Below are 22,383 nucleotides of genomic sequence, written 5' to 3'. Positions count from 1 at the left end.
AACCCGAACCTCCAGGCGGTAGGAAGGGGCTGAGCTCAGTCTGGACTTCTGGTTCGGGGCCGCAGGAGGAGGACTCAGGACCCTGAAAGTCCAGCAGGGACCACTGGTGGGCGGAGCTTCAGTGTTCTCAGGCTTTGTGGGGTTGTACTTTGACCAATCAGAAGACAGAGATGTTGTGATTGACAGCTGGGAGTTTCCGCTGATCTCTCCATCATTTCCAACTTCAACTTTTGCTTCTGTTTAAAAAAAAAAAAAAGGATAACTTTTTTTTTTCTTAGGGGAAACAGCTTGATGTAATTAACATGTTTTGTTAGATATAACAGACTTAGACTTCCTTTTTATTGTCATTCAAATTTGAACTTTACAGTACAAATAAGAACGAAATGTCGTTGCATTAGCTCTTGGTAGTGCAGGATGAAAAAAAAGCAATAAGGTACAGATAAAAATAAATAGATTACTGTACAGATAAATACATTGCACTTTTTCACATGCCCATCCATCCATCCATCCATTGTCTACCGCTTATTCCCTTTTGGGGTCGCGGGGGGCGCTGGCGCCTATCTCAGCTACAATCGGGCGGAAGGCAGGGTACACCCTGGACAAGTCGCCACCTCATCGCAGGGCCAACACAGATAGACAGACAACATTCACACTCATATTCACACACTAGGGCCAATTTAGTGTTGCCAATCAACCTATCCGTCCATGTTTAAAGGCCTACTGAAACCCACTACTACCCACCACGCAGTCTGATAGTTTATATATCAATGATGAAATATTAACATTGCAACACATGCCAATACGGCCTTTTTAGTTTACTAAATTGCAATTTTAAATTTCCCGGGACTTTTTTCTAGAAAACGTCGCGTAATGATGACGTGTACGCGTGAAGTCACGGTCTGTTATGAATATGAGCGCTGCACACACACACACACAGCTAAAAGTCGTCTGCTTTAACGGCATAATTACACAGTATTTTGGACATCTGTGTTGCTGAATCTTTTGCAATTTGTTCAATTAATATTGGAGAAATCAAAGTAGAAAGACGGAGTTGGGAAGCTTTAGCCTTTAGCCACACAAACACAAGGTGATTCCTTGTTTAAAATTCACGGAGGTGAAACTTTCGTATGGATCAGAGCGGACATGGATCCCAACTACATGTCAACCAGCAGGTTACGGTGAGAAAATTGTGGTTAAAAAGTCGCCACTCACCGGAGATCAGCTGAGCTTGTGGCTCCAGTACAGCTGCCGTCGACTTCCCTGAGACACTGCATGTCAACACCCGGCCGTGGACGTACACTTCCGACTATCAGGTACTGTTAAACTCACTACAACACTAGCAACACAATAGAAGGATAAGGGATTCCCAGAATTATCCTAGTAAATGTGTTTAAAAACATCGGAATACGTCCCAATGCTATGCATTTTTTTTTCTAGTCCGTCGCTATCAATATCCTCAAACACGAATCTTTCATCGTCGCTCAAATTAATGGGGAAATTGTCGTTTTCTCGGTCGGAATAACTGTTTTTGTTGGAGGCTCCCATTAAAATCCATGTGAATATGTGACATCTTCTGCGACTTCCGGTAGAGGCAGGGCTTTTCTCCAGTTGCGAAATTTATCGTGGATGTTCTCTACTAAATACTTTCAGCAAAAATATGGCAATATCGCAAAATGATCAAGTATGACGCATAGAAATGGACCTGCTATCCCCACTTAAATAAGAAAATCTCATTTCAGTAGGCCTTTATGGATGTATGTTATATTGTATTTTTTATTCCAGCGAGTTAATCCATTTTGGGGGGAGTTGAGGGGATAATTTAATTGTGATACGTTCAAGAGTCTTACGGCCTGAGGGAATGATTCATGAATGAATTCATTCATGATTCATGAATGAGGGAATGGGGGGAGGGAGCTGTGCTCTTTTAATCTATATCAGGTCTTCAACAAACCCCAACTCCACGGATTGTAAATAACCTAATGTAAATAATCGAATGTACTTCTAATGTATATACTTGTTCTTATGCTATCTGAACTCACTATGTTCTCTGCTGGCTGTACATATCCTACTAAGTCATACCTACACTGTTTCAATGTCCATTTCTCTGTTGATGCAATTGTTGATGACTGAAGTACTGATATCAACCAAAGCTCCTCATCCCAACCCCCGGATTGTAAATAATGTAAATAATTCAATGTATATACTATGATGATTAACCTGTGTGATGACAGTATTATGCTGATAGTATATATTTGTACCATGAATTGATTAACGTGGACCCCGACTTAAACAAGTTGAAAAACGTATTCGGGTGTTACCATTTAGTGGTCAATTGTACAGAATATGTACTGAACTGTGAAATCTACTAATAAAAGTTTCAATCAATCAATCAAAGAGGGTTTGTAGAAATTGTGTAGGGGTGTAGTGATTTAAATATCCTTTTTTCCTATATCTCCCTGAAGTCTTTAAAAACACATTAATATTAATCAAACACTGTATTCAATACAGTGTACTGTATTTAATAAATGGCATTCACAATACCTTGCAAGTTTAAAATAAAACCCGGAATAAATTATTTCTATATTCATGTTAGCATAATCTCTTTCTGTATTTTTTTGTTGTAATCATGATTAAAAGATATGACTTTCTAAAATGATATTTATTGTTGTAAAATGAAAATGTGGCTTTGTAGTCACCATAAGCGCCGAGCAACATTTCTGCCAGTGGGTGCGTGACTTTCCTCGGATAGTCCTGCTTCCTCCCACTTCCAAAGACATGCACCTGGGGATAGGTTGATTGGCAACACTAAATTGGCCCTAGTGTGTGAATGTGAGTGTGAATGTTGTCTATTTGTGTTGGCCCTGCGATGAGCTGGCGACTTGTCCAGGGTGTAAAATGCCTTCCGCCCGAGTGCAGCTGAGATGGGCTCCAGCGACCACCCGCGACAAGCGATAGAAAACGGATGGTGCTCGATGTGTGTACTAAAAATAAAATTGACGTTCAGCGAAGTTAATGTCCCATATGATTTGTGGCTTTATTATTTTGTAAAAACGGACCAAACTCACCACAAAATTAACTACAACAAGATTGATTTTTCAAACATTATTTTAAAGATTGAATGTTGCCATCAATCACACGTGGGTGCCCGGGCCCCAGAGCACCCACAGGATCGGCGCCTATAGTAGTCACCAACATTGGATGTCAATTGTTGTATTTGTGAAAATAGCGGGCAGATAGGTTTTTATTTTCATTCATATGCCACTTTAATGTTATGTTGTTATATTTAATGCCTTAGATTTTATGAAAGACATAAAAAAAACTTAACTGAACATTTATGAAGTGTTCCAGTTGCCAGCTGGCTATTATTGCCGTTATACTGTATTATTTAAATGTCTTATTGCGCAATAACAAGTGATCTTTAGAAGAATGTTTAATTTATCAATCAATCAATGTTTACTTATCTAGCCCTAAATCACGAGTGTTTCAAAGGGCTGCACAAGCCACAATGACATCCCTGGCTCAGATCCCACATCATGTGAAACCCAATCACAATTTTATACAAGATATGCAAATAGTGAGTCACTGTTTTAAGCCTGGAGGACAAAGACCCCAGCAGCATTACATCTACTAGAAATAGGCTCCGAAAAATAAATACCAAACATTTTTTCTTGTTACTCCTGCAGAGCATCGCAAAATATCTATGAATAGTATAACTATTTGATGTTATGCCCCAATTTTTAATTGATTTTAATATTGTTTTGGGAATATTGACAAACGCATTACATTAGATTTAAAAAAAAAATTTAAACATTGAAAAAAATCTACAGGGGTCATAAAAAAAAAAAGAAAAGAGTAGTTACAGAATAAAGAAAACAACCTCCTTAGGAAACTAATGATGTCTGCAAAACATCTCCTTCCACCACAAGACAAAGGTTTCATTAAAGTGTCTGAAAATATCTTTATTCTGCTTTTAAACAACCACATCTTCAGTTAGAAGAAAGGTCACATAGAAAGAACATAAGCATTTTGTCTAACTTCAAATCAAAAAGTTCATGTTGAAAATGAAGTGCAAGTGTCAAAAAAAATTACAACCCCACTGGCTTTACATAAATTCTGTTTTCTCAAAAACCAAAATACAGAAGGAACTCAGTTTTACCAATTGTTACACAAAGACAAACATTTCAAATACAATCAATCAGTCTATAACATATCTGGCAAGGCTTTCTGTTGTCCAGTAGTCAACTTTCAATTCAAGTGAAAGCACACAGACTGAAAGAAAAAATTGAGTACCAATGTGTGCGAATTCAGCATGAACACAGAAACAGCCTGCAAAGGGAGACAAAAACCTTCAAATTCGTTGTTCAGTGTAAAGTAACATGTTCTTGTAAAATTAGTCTGACCGTTAATAAAGATCAGCATTTAATTAACCTCGGTCAATAATTGCCCATAGAAGAAATAAATGAGAATTTTAGCTCATATAATTTTGTGTATGTAGTCAATCATTAAAAATATCCCTTCAAAATGAAAATAATCACAATTTCAACCAATATATAAGAGTAATAGAGCCAAAAAAATTATTATTTATTCACCTGTACTTAATACCCGTTTCACTTCAGTAGAAATTTTAGGTTTTAATTCCGTATTTGGGCTTAAATATTTAATTACTGAGACCTACAACTCACTAGCCATACTTTTAGGCACACCTGCAACAGCTAAAGAGAACTGCCTCCAAGGATTTTGCCTTTCCAAAAGTTAATAATGCCAACTTTTGATTGAGACTGTGAAAATATATCATCTCTGGTATTGTCAAAGCTGTCCATTATCTTTACAAAAAAGGCACCATTTTAGACTTTGTCTGCAGTTGTAGCCTTTTAATGTTGCTTCTTTCCATTTTTAATAAATGATACTATAATAACAGAACACCAACATAAATAGTTCATTTTTAGTTAGTAACAGAGTCGAGAACATCTCTGTTAAATAAAAGTAAAGTAAATGTTCAATAGGAGTCTGTGAAAGCATCAAAGCTTAATGAGGCTTTAACGGTCCTCCCTTGCTTCAATTTATTGAACAACTCAACCTATACAGGATTTCTGAGCGCAAATCTTTTAACGGAACACCATTCTGTCTAGGAAAAGAAATTAACTGAGGTTGTTCTTGTTTATAATGGAACAAACAACAACTCCTGTTGGATATAACCATTTAGACTGAAAAACACTGGCACTGGGTCAAGGTAATACAAGAACTGTTCATGTGTTACCCATATCGGGGTCTACAGTCGAGGGGTTTGACTCCATGTCGACATCTTCTGGCTTCTTCTCAGTGGTCTGTTTGTCACCATTTTCATGGCTGCTCATGTTTGCCTGCAACACTTTGTCCTCCTGATCTGGCACTTGAGTAAAGTCAGTCCTTGGAATCTTCTCCTCCCTGCCTGATGACAGACATGGTGAGTGTTTTAAAGTCTTAAGAGGTGTTTGAGCAGGAGAGTTAATTTGGCCGGGGGCTGTGTTATTACGAGCCTTCCTCTCTGCCTGGCCAGTGTTCACATCTCCAGCAGAGATGCCGTTGGTTTGCATCATCGCACCATCTTCTCTCTTCTTCTTTGGAGGCTCCTCAGTGCCCACAACTCCATCCGTTTGCATAACATTGTCAGGTTCCTGAATGGTGTTCTGTGAGTGGTCTGTGGGTTTGGAGTCAATATCTGCAGTGGGCTCAGTTTTGACGGTCACAGTGTCAAGGGTAGGCGACTGATCCATTTCATCAACTTCATCTGTAGACTCGTTGCTGTTCCCCAAATTATTGTTGGTCTCTAAATTCCCATTTCCAACAGACATTTTATCTTCCTTGACCAGAGTTGCTGACTCAGGCTGTTTTATTTTGTCCTTACTTGTTTCAGATTCTTTCTGTGACTTTCCTGTATTGTCCAGTTTATCCTCTTTCAGGTGCACCCCCTTTTCTCCATCTTTGTTTTTAGCCCTTGAATAGACGTCATCTTTTCCTTCTCCAATGCCAAAAGCTTCTGATCGTTTCTCTGCCTTCCTAAATTGCTTCTGAATCTTCCTGGGACACCACACAAATTTATCCTTTGGTTCAAAGTGAAGGTAGGCATAGCGCACCAACTCCTGGCGTTTTTGTCTATCCAGAATTGCAAACAGGAAGTAGTCAAGTACGCTGCGTTTAACACTGGTGAGGTTTTTCTTGACCAGGGTCTCCTCGAGAAAGAAGCGAACGAGCGGCGCCTGATAGTGCTCAAATCCTAGCTCGCCAAGGCTCTTTAGGATGCGAGTAATGCGCAGGTTGTTGTGCATGTTCCTAAAATAGATGAAACGGTTCCAAGTCAAATGATAAAATCTACAGTTCATATGAGGAATAAGTAATAAGTCAGAATTTACCGCTCAAGGTTCCCGAAGCGCTCTTTCCAGTTGTCTGCTCGTGACACTTCACCAGTCTCCTTGTTAACCAGGCGGATGCCGTAGAAGCCCAACATTAGTTCATAGGACTCCACTAGCCTCTTTTTTGCATCCTCGTTACTCTTAAAGGCCTGGAGAAAACACAGGGTGAGTCAAAGTGGAAGTGCTGTAGAGTTCAGAAAAGTCAACCATGTTAAAGTTAAAGTACCAATGATTGTCACACACACACTACGTGTGGCGAAATTATTCTCATGTGACACTCACCTCAATTTCCTTCTTAGTGAGTTCAGAAGCCATGTAGTTTACCCCTGGTTCTCGGAGTGGAAACAGCCTGGCAATAGCAAAAATATGTTGAACTCAGTTACAGTACATTCTTATAGTTACAATGCCACATCAGTCGGTTAAGTAGCTCAGTTATGCAGTACAATAAAATGACTGGATGCCTTTCCTACTCTATATGGTTTGAATAGAAAGTATAAAACGCGTGGCTTAAGATGAGCTTAATATCTTTCACTTCACGTTATGGATTGACCCATGCATTGAATTCCAATGTGTGATTGGATAAAAGCCTAAACTGGATTAATAACACACTTGTGATGTGTGTTCAGTACCCACAAAACATATCAATCCAGTTTATATATAAATAAGATATACAGCAAGAAAACCGACCGCTAGGGCAAAGAGGAGACTGTGGAGTGTATGCACAGCTTACATTATTTTTGTGTTTATTTCTGTTCATCCATCCATTTTCTACAGCGTGTCCCTTTCGGGGTCGCTGGAGCCTATCTCAGCTGCATTCGGGCGGAAGTCTGGGTACACACTGGACTAGTCGCCACCTCCTCTTAGGGCCAATACAGATAGACAGACAACATTCACACTCACATTCACACACTAGGTTTAATTTAGTGTTGCCAATCAACCCATCTCCAGGTGCGTGTCTTTGGAGGTGGGAGGAAGTCGGAGTACCTGGAGAGAACCCATGCAGTCACGGGGAGAACATGCAAACTCCACCCAGAAAGATCCCGAGTGCAGAATCGAACCCAGGACCTTCATGACTATGTATCGTCAAATGGCACAATGCTATGGCGATGACAAACGCATTTAAAGAAAATGCACATACCACTGAATGTATGAGTGAACTCTCTCCAGCTTTTTGTAGTCATTCTTCCATTCTTTGAGGAACGATTCAATGTAGACATCTGTGATGCATAGAAATATATCATGGCTTAGCTTTTTCCACTAGTAGCACCGGTGCTACTAAATGAGAAAAAAAAAATAGTCGTGCTAAAAAAATTAGGAGCAACATGAAAGGTCTTAAATATTACAATGACATTATAAAGACTGGTACAACACACACATGTGAACTCATACATATAAACTCAATGCCATCATAAGGCCAACTGCAGCACCCAAACACAAAAAACATCCCTTAAGTGTGCGAGAACTGTCGGTAAAACGAGTGAAGGGCTGGGCGACGTGGACCTAAACTTATATCCTGATATAGTTTGGCCCATAAACTAACCCATAAATGGAAATATCCGTTTATGTAACTAAATATCTCCACTGATGGGGATCCCAAATACACAAAAACAGGTACCAACAAGAAAAGTAAGTTTTGTATATTAGGATCCCAACTTCAGAGGTGTTTTGAGATAAGAAAAGAGGAAAAAAAGAAAAGTTAAATATAACCTCTGATCTTCTTTGAAAGAAAACATTTAGCTATGCTCAATTCTTCAACTAACAAAAACACAAGAGGTTAAATGTGCCCTGGTTTAAAAAGGACATGTTTTAACATCAGCAGCAACATAATAAATTGTCCTTTAACAATGGTGCTTTTATAGGTACCGGTAAACATTACTGTACATACAAAGATTTTAGCCAGGAACAACAACCTGCCAACTGCTTATTATGCTGTGACAGGCTGTGTTCGGAATTTTTTTTTTTTTAAGTAATTATAGTTAATTATTACTTTATCAAAAAAATATTTGAATTTCTAACATAATTACGCTTTAATAAATGTAAATGATTACTCAGAAAAGTGTTTGAGTTACTTAAAACTTCAAATATCTGGCATAATGCAGTTGAGATAAGTTCCATATAAGAGCAGTGTGGAAGCGCCTGTGTGTGCGCCTCTAAAAGACGCTGCATGTTGCCTGGTGACGTGTGACATCAGCAAGTCTACGCTCGGTCTGAGTCTCAAAGGCATGTTTTTGTTAGCTTAGCAGACTAGCAGCGGCAGTGTGGAGACTCTAAAGCAGGGGTGTCCAAACTGTTTCCACTGAGGGCCGCACACTGAAAATTCAAAGCAAGTGGGGGCCATTTTGATATTTTTTATTTAAAAAAAACAATACATGTATAAAAAAATATACATTTCGGCCTCCACTCAGGCTTGATCCCGGGGACCCCAAAGGGCTTTAGTCAGAAAAATACTGAAAATGTGTCATTATTCAGTATTATTATTTTAATTATTATTCATGTTTTAAATCTCTAGATCAGGGGTGTCAAACTCATTTTAGATCGGGGGCCACATGGAGAAAAATCCACTCTCAAGTGGGCCAGGCTGGTAAAATCACAACACAATAACTTAAAAATAAAGTGGGGGAGTGGCCGTGCGCAACCCGAGGGTCACTGGTTCAAATCCCACCTAGAACCAACCTCGTCACGTCCGTTGTGTCCTGAGCAAGACACTTCACCCTTGCTCCTGATGGGTGCTGGTTAGCGCCTTGCATGGCAGCTCCCTCCATCAGTGTGTGAATGTGTGTGTGAATGGGTAAATATGGAAGTAGTGTCAAAGCGCTTGGAGTACCTTGAAGGTAGAAAAGCGCTATACAAGTACAACCCATTTATCATTTAACTTCAGATTGTTGTTTTTTTTGTTTGAAAATAGAACAAGTACAAATGTACTAATCATAATGTTTTGTTTTTTTACGCTTACTTACATAATTTATTTTTAGACTTAGACAAACTTTAATTGTGGTTATATATAACATTTCAGAATAAATTATGTGATAATGTTCATCAGTGAACTCTTTGGTGTTCATTTTCAATCTATCAAGATAAAAAAATTATATCAAAATCAAATTACAGGATGTTATCTATGTAGTTTGATCATTTTCCTCGACTGTTTATTGTCATCTACAAAGATACAAATAATTGATATTGCGACATTCAGTAGACACATTTAGAACAGCCGTATCTTTCTTAAAAAAATTTCAGGTTAATTTTTATATTTAGCAAACTCATCCCCGGGCCGGATAAAACCTGTTTCCGGGCCTGATCCGGCTCACGGGCCATACGTGTGACACCCCTGCTCTAAATCAACATTAAGTCTATCTGTCAATATAATGATTTTAAAGATTTAAGTTGTATTCTCTTTTTGTCACACAAAAAAACTTTTTTATGGAAAAATCACAAAATATGCAATATTTTCACCCAATAATTTTTTTAAGTGGAATATTTGAGATTATATAATAATTGGAGCATTAAAAACGTCAATAACTCATAAAACCATTGATTTTAAATAACTTTTTTTTTGAGCAATGACATTAAAAAACAAATCACACTAAAATTATCGGGGATCCAAAAGGGTCCTACTCATTAAAGTGTTAGAAAATAAATTATACATTTTTTTTTTACTGTTTACTTTTAATACAATAATCTCAAGATCAATTTCAGATCTATCCGTCAATTATAACTTTTATTGTTGTTTAGATTTTTTGTTTGTTCATTTTAGGCCCTTTAAAAAAACAGCTCAGTTTTTTATATGGCAAACACAAAAAATGCAACATTTTCCCCCCAAAATATCTCTAATTGGAAAATTTAACGTGACGTAATTGGAGCTTTAAAAAGGTCAATAATTCATAATGACATTGATTTTGATTCATTATTATTTTCTAAAGAAAGAAACAGCCTACATGGCAGCTTTGTGTTATTAGAGTAAACATTGCAACATTTTCTTGTTACATTTCACCTGTTTGCTCCTTTATCACTTTTTACGCTTCAACATTTTTTCAATCGTATTTTTAAAATGTGCTGTGGGACCGTTAAAAAATTACCTGCGGGCTGCAAATGGCCCCCAGGCCGCACTTTGGACACCCCTGCACTAAAGGCACTTTTGAATCTTTCACTGGTTTGTTTTATTTACCTTTGCTTAATAAATAGATTGAATAAGTTTCTATGGCTATATGTTCTTGTCAGCAAACAGGGTATTGTTTGAATGGCAAGTTTGTCAATGCAATATTGATTTGTTGTTTAATATTCCCTCTGACAAACGTAGTTACTAGCACGCAGTGCAGTTTGTATCAAGTTTAAAAGGTAGTGAAAAATAAACTGTTGTCTTTTACTGAACAGTTCCGCCAACTAAGACATTGTTTATTCCGTGTTGGCACAGTCAGTGTGTGAACTAGTGGCTCACTAGTGTGAACCAGCCACACACAGCCCTCAGCGTGCACAGAGTGATCAGTGACACTTCCGCGTCAATCACTTGTCCATTTAGTTATGGTTAAGTTAATTTCAAACATTCTATACAAATGGGCAAACATTTTACTCCAGTTTGATCAACTTAGATGGATTTATTTCAGGAACAAAACGCTAATTTAAGGGTTTAAAACAGTTTTTTTTTTTTTGCACTTGTGCTACTTTTTCCTACTTTTTTTCTCAAAACTCGTACAGTCAAGGCAATAATTATTCACTCCATTGTGAAATTAGAAAACTCTTGATTTCTCTCCGGAAATTACCATTAGTAAGTGTTTATTTTGCATTGGTTTCCAAATAACAAAAGACCAAATGTCCACTAACTTTAATTATATTTTATTGCTTCACAGAATTGAAACAAGAAAGAGCAAAAACGGGAAATCCAAAGTTATTAGCCTACTTGCCATAGTCGTTAGTGTCCCTTAAAGCTAATGCGCGACAGAATATTCCATACACCCGCAACACATCTCCTTTGCTTGTGTTGTTGTGAACGATTCACCGATGCAAACACAATAAACAGAGGACGGCAGCCGTAATTTCAAAGACTCTTTTTCTCTACAGAGCCTTGAGAAGTCCTCTCTCAAAAACATAGAAGCCACCAAGTGCACTGAAGAACAGCAGCACACTTTCAACTTTCACAATACCAGTACTGTGCGTGACATCCAGTGAAATGAAAGGTTTATCAATTTTTACCTTATAGCACATGTCACACAATTTGTGACAAAATGCTTTGACTTAAAATACTGGTCAAAATTGTTCAATGATGTATTACACTACTAAATGTAAGGATTTTGTTAATTAAATCCAACATACTTTTGTTAATGAACATATAAATAAAAAAATAATATTGATGAAGCTTGTGTTTCACTTTGTTAATGGTATGGAATGGTTATAAAGGTTGTGCAGTTTAGTTTACACTAAACATTTGTGTTTATAATAATTAGGAGCCATTTTTATTTTATAGGATATTTTTGCAAGAAGCATAACTGATAAATAGCATAGTTGCATTATTGGGATATATTTAGGGGTGCTATTGATTTTATTAGTAATCGAGTGATCTATCGATTAATCAAGTAATCGGTTCTTGTTATAGCTCTAATTCGTATTTTAAGGAGAATAAACAGTAAACCATTAACAAAAAACACATTTCCTGCTAGCCATAACTCTGCAGAGACTACATTATTGGTTGAGACTACACTACCTTTAAATATGAGAGATCTTTTCCATTCTTTTTTCTACATAAATGCACATCGAAATTGGCCTTCTAACATCTCTTTGCAGTTTGTCCCAACACACCACCGTTCTCATGTGCGATTAATTGCAGTTGCCGTGTGGATACTTTGTCCACTTAACGTTCTGGGCACTCCCTTTAGACCGGATTCAAATAATTTAAAAAATATAAATCAAAGCTTTTTCTAATCAAAATCATTGATAATCTTTGCAGTGCTAGATATGAAGTGACGCTTGCCGATGTATCGAGTTTGTAAGATGTATCGATATATTTTTAAACAAGATATGAATTAAGAAAAATATCATAATCATTTATTTTACGCCAAAAATTACCAAATACTGCTTCTTCTTTGATACATTTTGTATTATTTGCACAGCTATGTTATTTATTTTACGCAGAAATAATATTTTTCTGTTTTATTTATGTTATGCATATACTTAAACAGTTTATTTTTTGTGCCGTTAATACCCATCTTGACTAACTTGGTAAATAAAAGTGCCGCTGACTGTTTACAGAACAGTTGTCATTCAGTTCAATTTTACTGAATATCACTCAAAAATTAATATCTTTATATGTATACTTTCACCGAAAAATATATCAAGATGTACAGGACTGTCTCAGAAAATTAGAGTATTGTGATAAAGTCCTTTATATAATGCAAATAAAACATGAAAATGTCATACATTCTGGATTCATTACACATCAACTGAAATATTGCAAGCCTTTTATTATTTTAATATTACTGATTATGGCATACAGCTTTAGAAAATTTATCTCAAAAAGTAAAAAAAATATATATTTATATCAGCAAAACAAAATCAAACATTTGAAAATGTCAATTAATGCACTTAGTACTTTGTTGGGAATCCTTTTGCACGGATTACTGCATCAATGCGGCGTGACATTGAGGCAATTAGCATGTGGCATTGCTGAGGTGTTATGGATGCCCAGGATGCTTCAATAGCGGCCTTTAGCTCATTTCCATTATTGGGTCTGGTGTCTTTCAAGTTCTTCTTAATACCCCATAAATTCTCTATGGGGTTCAGGTCAGGGGAGTTTGCAGGCCAATCGAGGACAGTAATGCCATGGTCAGTACACCAGTTATTTCTGGTTTTGGCACTGTGGGCAGGTGCCAGATCATGCTGGTATATGAAATAATCATCCCCATAGAGCTTTTCAACAGATAGAAGCATGTAGTGCTCTAAAATATCTTGGTACACAGCTGCATTGACTCTGGACTTGATGAAACACAGTGGACAAACACCAGCAGCTGACATGGCTCCCCAAACCATTGCTGACTGTGGGAATTCCACACTGTATTTCAAGCAATTTGGGTTTTGCTCCACTCCAGTCTTCCTCCAGACTATAGCGCCTTGACTTCCAAATGAAATACAAAACTTACTTTCGTCTGAAAACAGGACTCTGGACCACTCTCCATCAGTCCAGTGCTTCTTTTCCATAGCCCAAATCAGACGCTTCTTCCGTTGATTTGATTTCAGGGGTGGCTTGACCATATTGTAGCTGTATCTGTTAAAAAGCTCTATAGAGATGATGATTTCATTTTCCAGCATGATCTGGCACCTGCCCACAGTGCCAAAACCACCAGTAACTGGTGTACTGACCATGGCATTACTGTCCTTGATTGGCCTGTCACCTCCCCTGACATGAACCCCATAGAGAATTTGTGGGGTATGGTGAAGAAGAAGATCAAAGACACCAGACCCAATAATGCAAATGAGCTAAAGGTCATATTGAAGCATCTTGGGCATTCATAACACCTCAGCAATGCCACGCCGCATTGATGCAGTAATCCGTGCAAAATCAATCAATCAATGTTTACTTATATAGCCCTAAATCACCAGTGTCTCAAAGGGCTGCACAAACCACAACACAAACCACTACGACATACTCGGTAGGCCCACATAAGGGCAAGGAAAACTCACACCCAGTGGGACGTCGGTGACAATGATGTCCCACTGGGACGTCGGTGACAAGGCTTCCCAACCAAGTACTGAGTGCATCAATTGACATTTTCAAATGTTTCATTTTGTTTTGCTGTTATAAATCTTTTTTTTTTACTTGGTCTGAGGAAATATTCTATTTTTTTTTATATAGGATTTTTGAGTTTTCTTAAGCTGTATGCCATAATCAGCAATATTAAAATAACAAAAGGCTTGCAATATTTCAGTTGATGTGTAATTAATCCAGAATGTATGACATTTTCATGTTTTTAGTTGCATTACAGAAAATAAAAAAGGACTTTATCACAATATTCAAATTTTTGAGACAGTCTTGTATATCGAATAATCGAATTTAAGCAAAAATATATCGAGATATACTTTTTCGTCCACATCGCCCAGCCCTAATAAGAGGTAATAAAAAGAACAACAATGTACACCAAAACCAAACTGAAAACCACTCCATCCATCTTCTACCGCTTGTCGCAGGGGTGGCTGGAGCCTATCCCAGCTGTATTCGTGCGTAAGGCATGGTGGTACACCCAGGACAAGACTCCACCTCATCACAGGTGCCAACACAGATAGACTGACAAACCGTGTCACAAAACAATGACAAGATCTGAACCGGGGCTTTTGCGAACAGTTCCACCCCTGGTATATAGCTATCCTTATGGTATCATAATGTGGTGTGTTTTGATTATCCTACCATCAGGTGAAGAGGGGAATTTATTGAGGTAAAACTGCAAATTGTTCATTTTATCCTCTGAGCACTCCTCATCTGCAAGATTCTGGCAGAGAAAAGGACATAGTATAATCATTTAGTAAAGTACAACTTGATAGAACACACCAATTCGAAGGTTGGGCTTGAGTATAAAATACATATATTCATTCATTTAAAGGCCTACTGAAACCCACTACTACCGACCACGCAGCCTGATAGTTTATACATCAATGATGAAATCTTAGCATTGCAACACATGCCAATACGGCCGGTTTAGTTTACTAAATTGCAATTTTAAATTTCCCGCGATGTATCCTGTTAAAAAAGGTCGCGGAATGATGACGCGTGCGCGTGACGTCACCGGTGGTAGCGGACATGTTCTCCCAGCACCGATCACGGAGAAAAGTAGTCTGATTTTATTGCATTATTACACAGTATTCTGGACATCTGTGTTGCTGAATCTTTTGCAATTTTTTCAATTAATAATGGAGACTACAAATAAGAAAGATGTTGGTGGAAAGCGGTGTATTGCAGCAGGCTGTAGCAACACAAACACAGCCGGTGTTTATTTGTTGCAGGCATGTGATTTGACCACAATGAAAAAGACTGAAAACATTTCTGGAGGTTCAGGGCGGTGCCCTGGTGGGGGGAGCTTCGGGAGGGCAACACCCCCCAAAGCTCCTGGTTTTTCACCAATTTAACATGCTAAAATTAACAAAGACAGTACCATTTGAAGAAAATATTTTTGTGTTTAAAGACATGAAAACATCATTAATAGAACATACATACCCCAATTATCCTAATGAATCACTGTATATGGTTCAGTCCCAACAGTATTTAGTCACTAATATTTACATCTTGTGTTCATTTCACATCCACAGGTGTCACATTGATCAGTGTTATTATCTACAGTTTATTTACAGTATTACCACATTGCTTCAGTTCACTTCACACATTTACTTACTCGGAGAGCCCTAACCTCAGCTTTCCTTGCAAATTTCTGAGCAGTCTGCATTTTCCTTTTGGTCTCTGCTTTTGTAGCTTTTTTTTGGATTTCACAGCCAAATAGTATTACATGCAAATTTATTTCAAATTATTTGCTAACTGGAATCAATTATGCGACTCTTTGAATTTCTGTAATTTCAGAATATATTTTCACGTGGCTTTTTATTTTTAGAAAAACCCATTTATATTTCGCAGAGCAATAATTGGTTAATATTCAAAACAAACATGCGTATTTCGCAAGCAAATATTTTTGAGCTTACTTCATTATTAACTACTAGGGCTGTGAATCTTTGGGTGTCCCACGATTCGATTTAATATCGATTCTTGGGGTCACGATTCGATAATATATCGATTTTTTCGATTCAAACACAATATTTTTCCGATTGAAAACGATTCTGTATTCATTCAATACACAGGATTTCAGCAGGATGTACCCCAGTCTGCTGACATGCTAGCAGAGTAGTAGAAAAAAAAAAAAAGCGTTTATAATTGTAAAGGCCAATGTTTTAGCAACTGATTGCAATAATGTAAATTTGTTTTAACTATTAAACGAACCAAAACAATTACTTATTTTATCTTTGTGAAAACATTGGACACAGTGTGTTGTCAAGCTTATGAGATGCGATGCAAGTGTAAGCCACTGTGACACTATTGTTCTTTTTTATTATTTTTATAAATGTCTAATGATAATGTCAGTGAGGGATTTTTAAATCAATGCTATGCTGAAATTATAATTAATATTGATACTGTTGTTGATAATATTCATTTTTGTTTCATTACTTTTGGTTTGTTCTGTGTTGGGTTTGTGTCTCCTCTCAATTGCTCTGTTTATTGCAGTTCCGAGTGTTGCTTGGTCAAGTTTGGTTTTGGAATTGGATTGCATTGTTATGGTATTGCTGTGTAGTGGTTTGTTGGATTGATTAAAAAAAATAAATAAATAAATTTAAAAAAAAAATATTTTTTAAAAATGAGAATCGATTCTGAATCGCACAACGTAAACGATTCGATTCGTATTCGAATCGATTTTTCCCCACAACCCTATTAACTACCCTGTCTGCAACCTAAGTGGGTTGTTTGGGTGGATCTTTCCTCTCGATCTCTACGGCAGTTGTCGATGTAAACAAAGGATGAAGTCGCTCCATTCTGTCCACTAAAGACGCTGAGATCATTATCCATGCGTTTGTTACGTCTCGCCTCGACTACTGTAACGTATTATTTTCGGGTCTCCCCATGTCTAGCATTAAAAGATTACAGTTGGTACAAAATGCGGCTGCTAGACTTTTGACAAGAACAAGAAAGTTTGATCACATTACGCCTGTACTGGCTCACCTGCACTGGCTTCCTGTGCACTTAAGATGTGACTTTAAGGTTTTACTACTTACGTATAAAATACTACACGGTCTAGCTCCATCTTATCTTGCCGATTGTATTGTACCATATGTCCCGGCAAGAAATCTGCGTTCAAAGGACTCCGGCTTATTAGTGATTCCCAAAGCCCAAAAAAAGTCTGCGGGCTATAGAGCATTTTCCGTTCGGGCTCCAGTACTCTGGAATGCCCTCCCGGTAACAGTTCGCGATGCCACCTCAGTAGAAGCATTTAAGTCTCACCTTAAAACTCATTTGTATACTCTAGCCTTTAAATAGACTCCCTTTTTAGACCAGTTGATCTGCCGTTTCTTTTCTTTTTCTTCTATGTCCCACTCTCCCTTGTGGAGGGAGTCCGGTCCGATCCGGTGGCCATGTACTGCTCGCCTGTGTATCGGCTGGGGACATCTCTGCGCTGCTGGTCCGCCTACGCTTGGGATGGTTTCCTGCTGGCTCCGCTGTGAACGGGACTCTCGCTGCTGTGTCTTGGATCCTCTTTGGACTGGACTCTCGCGACTGTGTTGTATCCATTGTGGATTGAACTTTCACAGTATCATGTTAGACCCGCTCGACATCTATTGCTTTCCTCCTCTCTAAGGTTCTCATAGTCATCATTGTCACCGACGTCCCACTGGGTCATTATTGTCACCAATGTCCCACTGGGTGTGAGTTTTCCTACCGAGGATGTCGTGGTGGTTTGTGCAGCCCTTTGAGACACTAGTGATTTAGGGCTATATAAGTAAACATTGATTGATTGATTGAAGTCCGTAAGCTTTGCTCACTATCGGTTGACATCCAAAAGTACCAGCTAATGAAAAGTTTGATTTCCTTGCTTCAAGTTGTTTCATATGTTTTTGGCATTTTGCAGGTACTTCCAAAGCCTTGAAACCTCGTGATCCATAGTCAATATTATCATGACACCACGTGCACAAAACTTTTCCGGGACGATCGATTTTCCGAATAAAATCGCCGGACAAAGTCGTAACTTCCTTCTTCCCAACAGTATTAGTGATTTCCCTTTCCATCCAGTCCCATCAAAACTTATTTTTGACATGTTTATCAATTTCTATTACTCGTGAAGCGTCCTTTCTCCAGAGAACCGACATCGTTTACATTTGGAAAATGGCGGTAATAATGTCATCATTCATAACAGATGTCCTGATTGGTCACAAGGAACATATCGACCAATCAACTACGGCGTAATATAAGCTACGTCTCGATTACAAAAGACGAATCGGCAAGTAAACGAATCTCGACTTAGGGTCGGAAAAAAAAACGGAAAAACCAGAAATAGAGCGGTCAAGCGAACATGGCTCTCTACTACATGTCAACCGGCAGGTTTCGGTGAGATAATTGTAATAAATTGGCTCTTACCGTAAACATGAGCGGAGCTTGTATTGTTCCTCCTGCAACTGTCAAAGAGGCAGCTGCGACTTTCTTGGCTCCTCCATGGCTTCCCTCAGAGACACTGGCGGTCACCACACCCTTCCGACTTTCAGGTATGACTATATAATCCCACTAAAACACTAGTAACACAATAAGCAGATAAGGGATTTTCCAGAATTATCCTAGTGAATGTGTCTAGTAACATCTGAATCGCTCCCACTGCCCTCGTCTTTTTTCTTCTAGTCCTTCACTCTTACTATCCTCATCCACAAATCTTTCATCATCGCTCAAATTAATTGGGAAATTGTTGCTTTCTCGGTCCGAATCGCTCTAGCTGCTGGTGGCCATGATTGTAAATGTGAGGATCTCTACAACCAGTGACGTCACGCGCACATCGTCTGCTACTTCCGGTACAGGCAAAGCTTTTTTATTAGCGACCAAAAGTTGCGAACTTTATTGTCGATGTTCTCTACTAAAGCCTTTCAGCAAAAATATGGCAATATCGCGAAATTATCAATTATGACACATAAAATGGACCTGCTATCCCCGTTTAAATAAGAAAATCTCATTTCAGTAGGCCTTTAAAGACAGTCGCAAGTACTTACAGGGTATCCTCTTCTGTAGTTCTGCATGTCCTTTGCTGCCCTCATGTTTCTAGGTGTGTGATGCCACTGCAAACCATAATGAAGGTGAAATGTGTTTTACCAACGCATAAGACCACAGATTTTAGTAATGTTTGGTCCTGCATAATTGGACCATATCAAGTACAAGTTTTATATATTTATCATGAAAAAAAGTGAATAAAGTCAAGGAGGGTTAGGTTCATGATAATACTCATTTTTCGAAACTAAGTCATTTGGCAGCAATTTGCATTTGTTCGTTTTATCTCAGCAAAGACAAAGTCATAATGCACAATTTAAAATGAAAATGTCCTCACAATATAAGCGAGCTTATAAAGCAGGGGTCACCAACGCAGTGCCTGCAGGCATTAGGTAGCCCGTAAGGACCAGATGAGTCGCCCGATGGCCTGTTCTAAAATAGCTCAAATAGCAGCACTTACCAGTGAGCTGCCTCTATTTTTTTTAATTCATTTATTTACTAGCAAGCTGGTCTCGCTTTGCTCGACATTATTAATTCTAAGAGAGACAAATCCCAAATAGAATTTGAAAATACAAGAAAATATTTTACAGATTTGGTCTTCACTTGTTTAAATATATTCAGTTATTTTTTTACTTTGCTTCTTATGACTTTCAGAAAGACAATTTTAGAGAAAAAATACAACCTTAAAAATGATTTTAGGATTTTTAAACACATATACATTCGTATCTTTAAAATTCCTTCCTCTTCTTTCCTGACAATTTAAATCAATCTTCAAGTAAATGTATGGTTTTTATTGTAAAGAATAATAAATAAGTTTTAGTTTAATTATTCATTTTAGTTTCTGTTTTTTTGCCAAAGAATATTTGTGAAATATTTCTTCAAGCTTATGATTAAAATAAAAAAAAAACATTCTGTCAAATCTAAAAAATCTTTAGAATCAAATTTAAATCTTATTTCTAAGTCTTTTGAATTTCTTTTAAAATTTTTGTTCTGGAAAATCTAGAAGAAATAATGATTTGTCTTTGTTAGAAATATATGGTTGGTCCAATTTGTTATATATTCTAACATAATGCAGATTGGATTTTAATCTATTTAAAACATGTCATCAAAATTCTAAAATTAATCTTAATCAGAAAATATTACTAATGATGTTCCATAAATTATTTTTTAAATTTTTTCCAAAAAGATTCAAAATACCGTATTTCCATGAAATACCGCAGGGTATATAGTATGCACCTGCCTTGAATTACTGCCGGGTCAAACTCGCTTAGCAAAATAATTAGCGCATGCTTAGTATTACCGCCTGGTCAAACTTGTGATGTCACGAGTGACACTTCTCCTGTCATCATTTTCAAAATGGAGGAGGCTGATTTCAATACCGGTAATTTGAAATCGCATAAAGGGAAGAAGATTAAGCGCTATTCAGTAGGATTTAAGCGCCAAGCTTACATCACTCTCAAATTTTACTGCATGCCTTTGGTAAGTGCCGGAGTGAAAAGAGGTTTTAAAATAATTAGTGCATGCTTACTTTTATCGCATGCCTTTGGTAAGCGCAGGAATGAGAAGAGGTTTTAAATTAATTAGCGCCCAGGCGGCAATTCAAGGAAATACGGTAGCTAGTTTTTCTCTTCTTTTTTTCGGTTGAATTTGGAATTTTAAAGAGTCGAAATTTAAGATAAACTATGTTTCAAAATTTTATTTGATTTTTTTTCCTGTTTTCTCCTCTTTTAAACGGTTCAATTAAGTCTTTTTTCATCATGTATTCTCTAAAAAAAACTTTCCGTAAAAGGAAAAAAATATATACGACGGAATGACAGACAGAAATACCCATTTTTTAAATATATATATACATATAGATTTATTTATTAAAGGTAAATTGAGCAAATTGGCTATTTCTGGCAATTTATTTAAGTGTGTATCAAACTGGTAGCCCTTCGCATAATCAGTACCCAAGACGTAGCTCAAAAATGTTGGTGACCCCTGTTATAAAGTAAGTTAGCCTGAGTAGCTTGCGAGGCTAGCTACCTAGCTAGCTATTGCGCTCATTGTAGTAGCAACAGCGTCTAACCTTTCGTCTCAATACATTATTGCGAGTTAATATTTACGTCATTTGAAGCTCTTACCGATACTAAAGTCCAACCAGATTTATTTTTGTCTTGACTGGATCGACGAGGTTGGCCATCTCCGGCCGGGTCCTCTCCATCACTCTCTGTGTCCCAGGTCGAGTCGTAATCACACACGCAGTCGTCCTCCATGATTGCCCAAAACGACAAAAACCACCTGAAGCTACCCGAATTTGTTCCCCGCCGCAGATGTGCATGGACCCAGCTACACTGCCCTGTTCGGGTTAGACGAGGAGAGCCTTGACCAGCCTGTCTTTGCAGGCCGCCATCGTCTCTCGCCACTCTTAAGACGATGTTGCCTTCAGGTGCTCAAGTGGGCGTAGAAATAACCAGACCCTGCTATCAAAACCAACATATAGTGCGTACTTTATTTCAGCAGCGGTGTTCAATTCCCCCTGTGTCCTTTTTAAGAGGAAATTCGCAAGATTGAATTGCTCTATTACTTGCAGGTTATGACCGAGAGAAAATAATACGTTATTTTAACACTAATGGCGACATTAGCCTAACACAGCTGACATTTCCAAACGCAGCATTAATATGTGCGTTTTTGGGGCTCGACAAATATAGATTTTTTTTTAAAAATCGAAGGCCTCCCTCAAAATGTCTACACGTAATGTTTGATGTATAATAAAGTTTGTTCACATCGAATTCCCAAATTCGGAGGGGAGGGGCTTGACTTTGTTTGTGACGTCATCTATATTCTGAAAGCAGTGGCGGGCCGTGCGTTTCCCACCTAGGCCTTCAGTTATGTCCGACTTCAATGAATACCTACCAAAACACCACAGTTAATGTCACCACATGACATTGCCAACCTTAAGACCTCCGATTTCGGGGGGTGGGGCAGAGGGCGTGTTTGGGGACGTGGTTAAGAGGGGAGGAGTATATTTACAGCTAGAATTCACCAAGTCAAATATTTCATATATATATATATCCATCCATCCATCCATCCATTTTTTACCGCTTATTCCCTTTTGGGGTCGCGGGGGGCGCTGGGGCCTATATATATATATAAAAAACTAGAATTCACTGAAAGTCAAGTATTTCATGTATTTCTTGTTCATGAGTGAGGGAAGAGTGGATCGTGAGATCGACAGGCGGATTGGTGCAGCGTCTT

The 22,383-nt window shown here is 37.9% G+C and overlaps 1 protein-coding gene across 1 annotated transcript; it reads right to left on the bottom strand.

Annotated features, from left to right (window-relative positions):
* Positions 1-3,933: 3,933 nt before the first annotated feature.
* Positions 3,934-21,594, bottom strand: ogfr (opioid growth factor receptor). Its single transcript, XM_061904551.1, has 7 exons — positions 21,270-21,594; positions 19,152-19,217; positions 14,776-14,857; positions 7,528-7,606; positions 6,672-6,738; positions 6,390-6,538; positions 3,934-6,309 (listed from the first exon to the last, which is right to left on the bottom strand). The coding sequence occupies exons 1-7, from the start codon at positions 21,399-21,401 to the stop codon at positions 5,247-5,249; spliced, it is 1,638 nt and encodes a 545-aa protein (XP_061760535.1). The 5' UTR covers positions 21,402-21,594; the 3' UTR covers positions 3,934-5,246.
* Positions 21,595-22,383: the final 789 nt, after the last annotated feature.

Source organism: Nerophis ophidion, linkage group LG06, assembly GCF_033978795.1.
Source record: "Nerophis ophidion isolate RoL-2023_Sa linkage group LG06, RoL_Noph_v1.0, whole genome shotgun sequence".
Lineage (NCBI taxonomy): Eukaryota > Metazoa > Chordata > Actinopteri > Syngnathiformes > Syngnathidae > Nerophis > Nerophis ophidion.
This window is presented reverse-complemented; position numbering and strand designations above follow the sequence as displayed.

Bases quoted from the DNA above. Each gene is read 5' to 3' on its own strand.
- ogfr (XM_061904551.1), bottom strand. From the start codon at position 21,401: ATGGAGGACGACTGCGTGTGTGATTACGACTCGACCTGGGACACAGAG. The intron at 6,739-7,527 runs GTATGTGCATTT...TGCTATTGCCAG, and splicing joins GTTCACTCATACATTCAGTG to GCTGTTTCCACTCCGAGAAC. The intron at 6,539-6,671 runs GTGAGTGTCACA...TGTTTTCTCCAG, and splicing joins TCACTAAGAAGGAAATTGAG to GCCTTTAAGAGTAACGAGGA.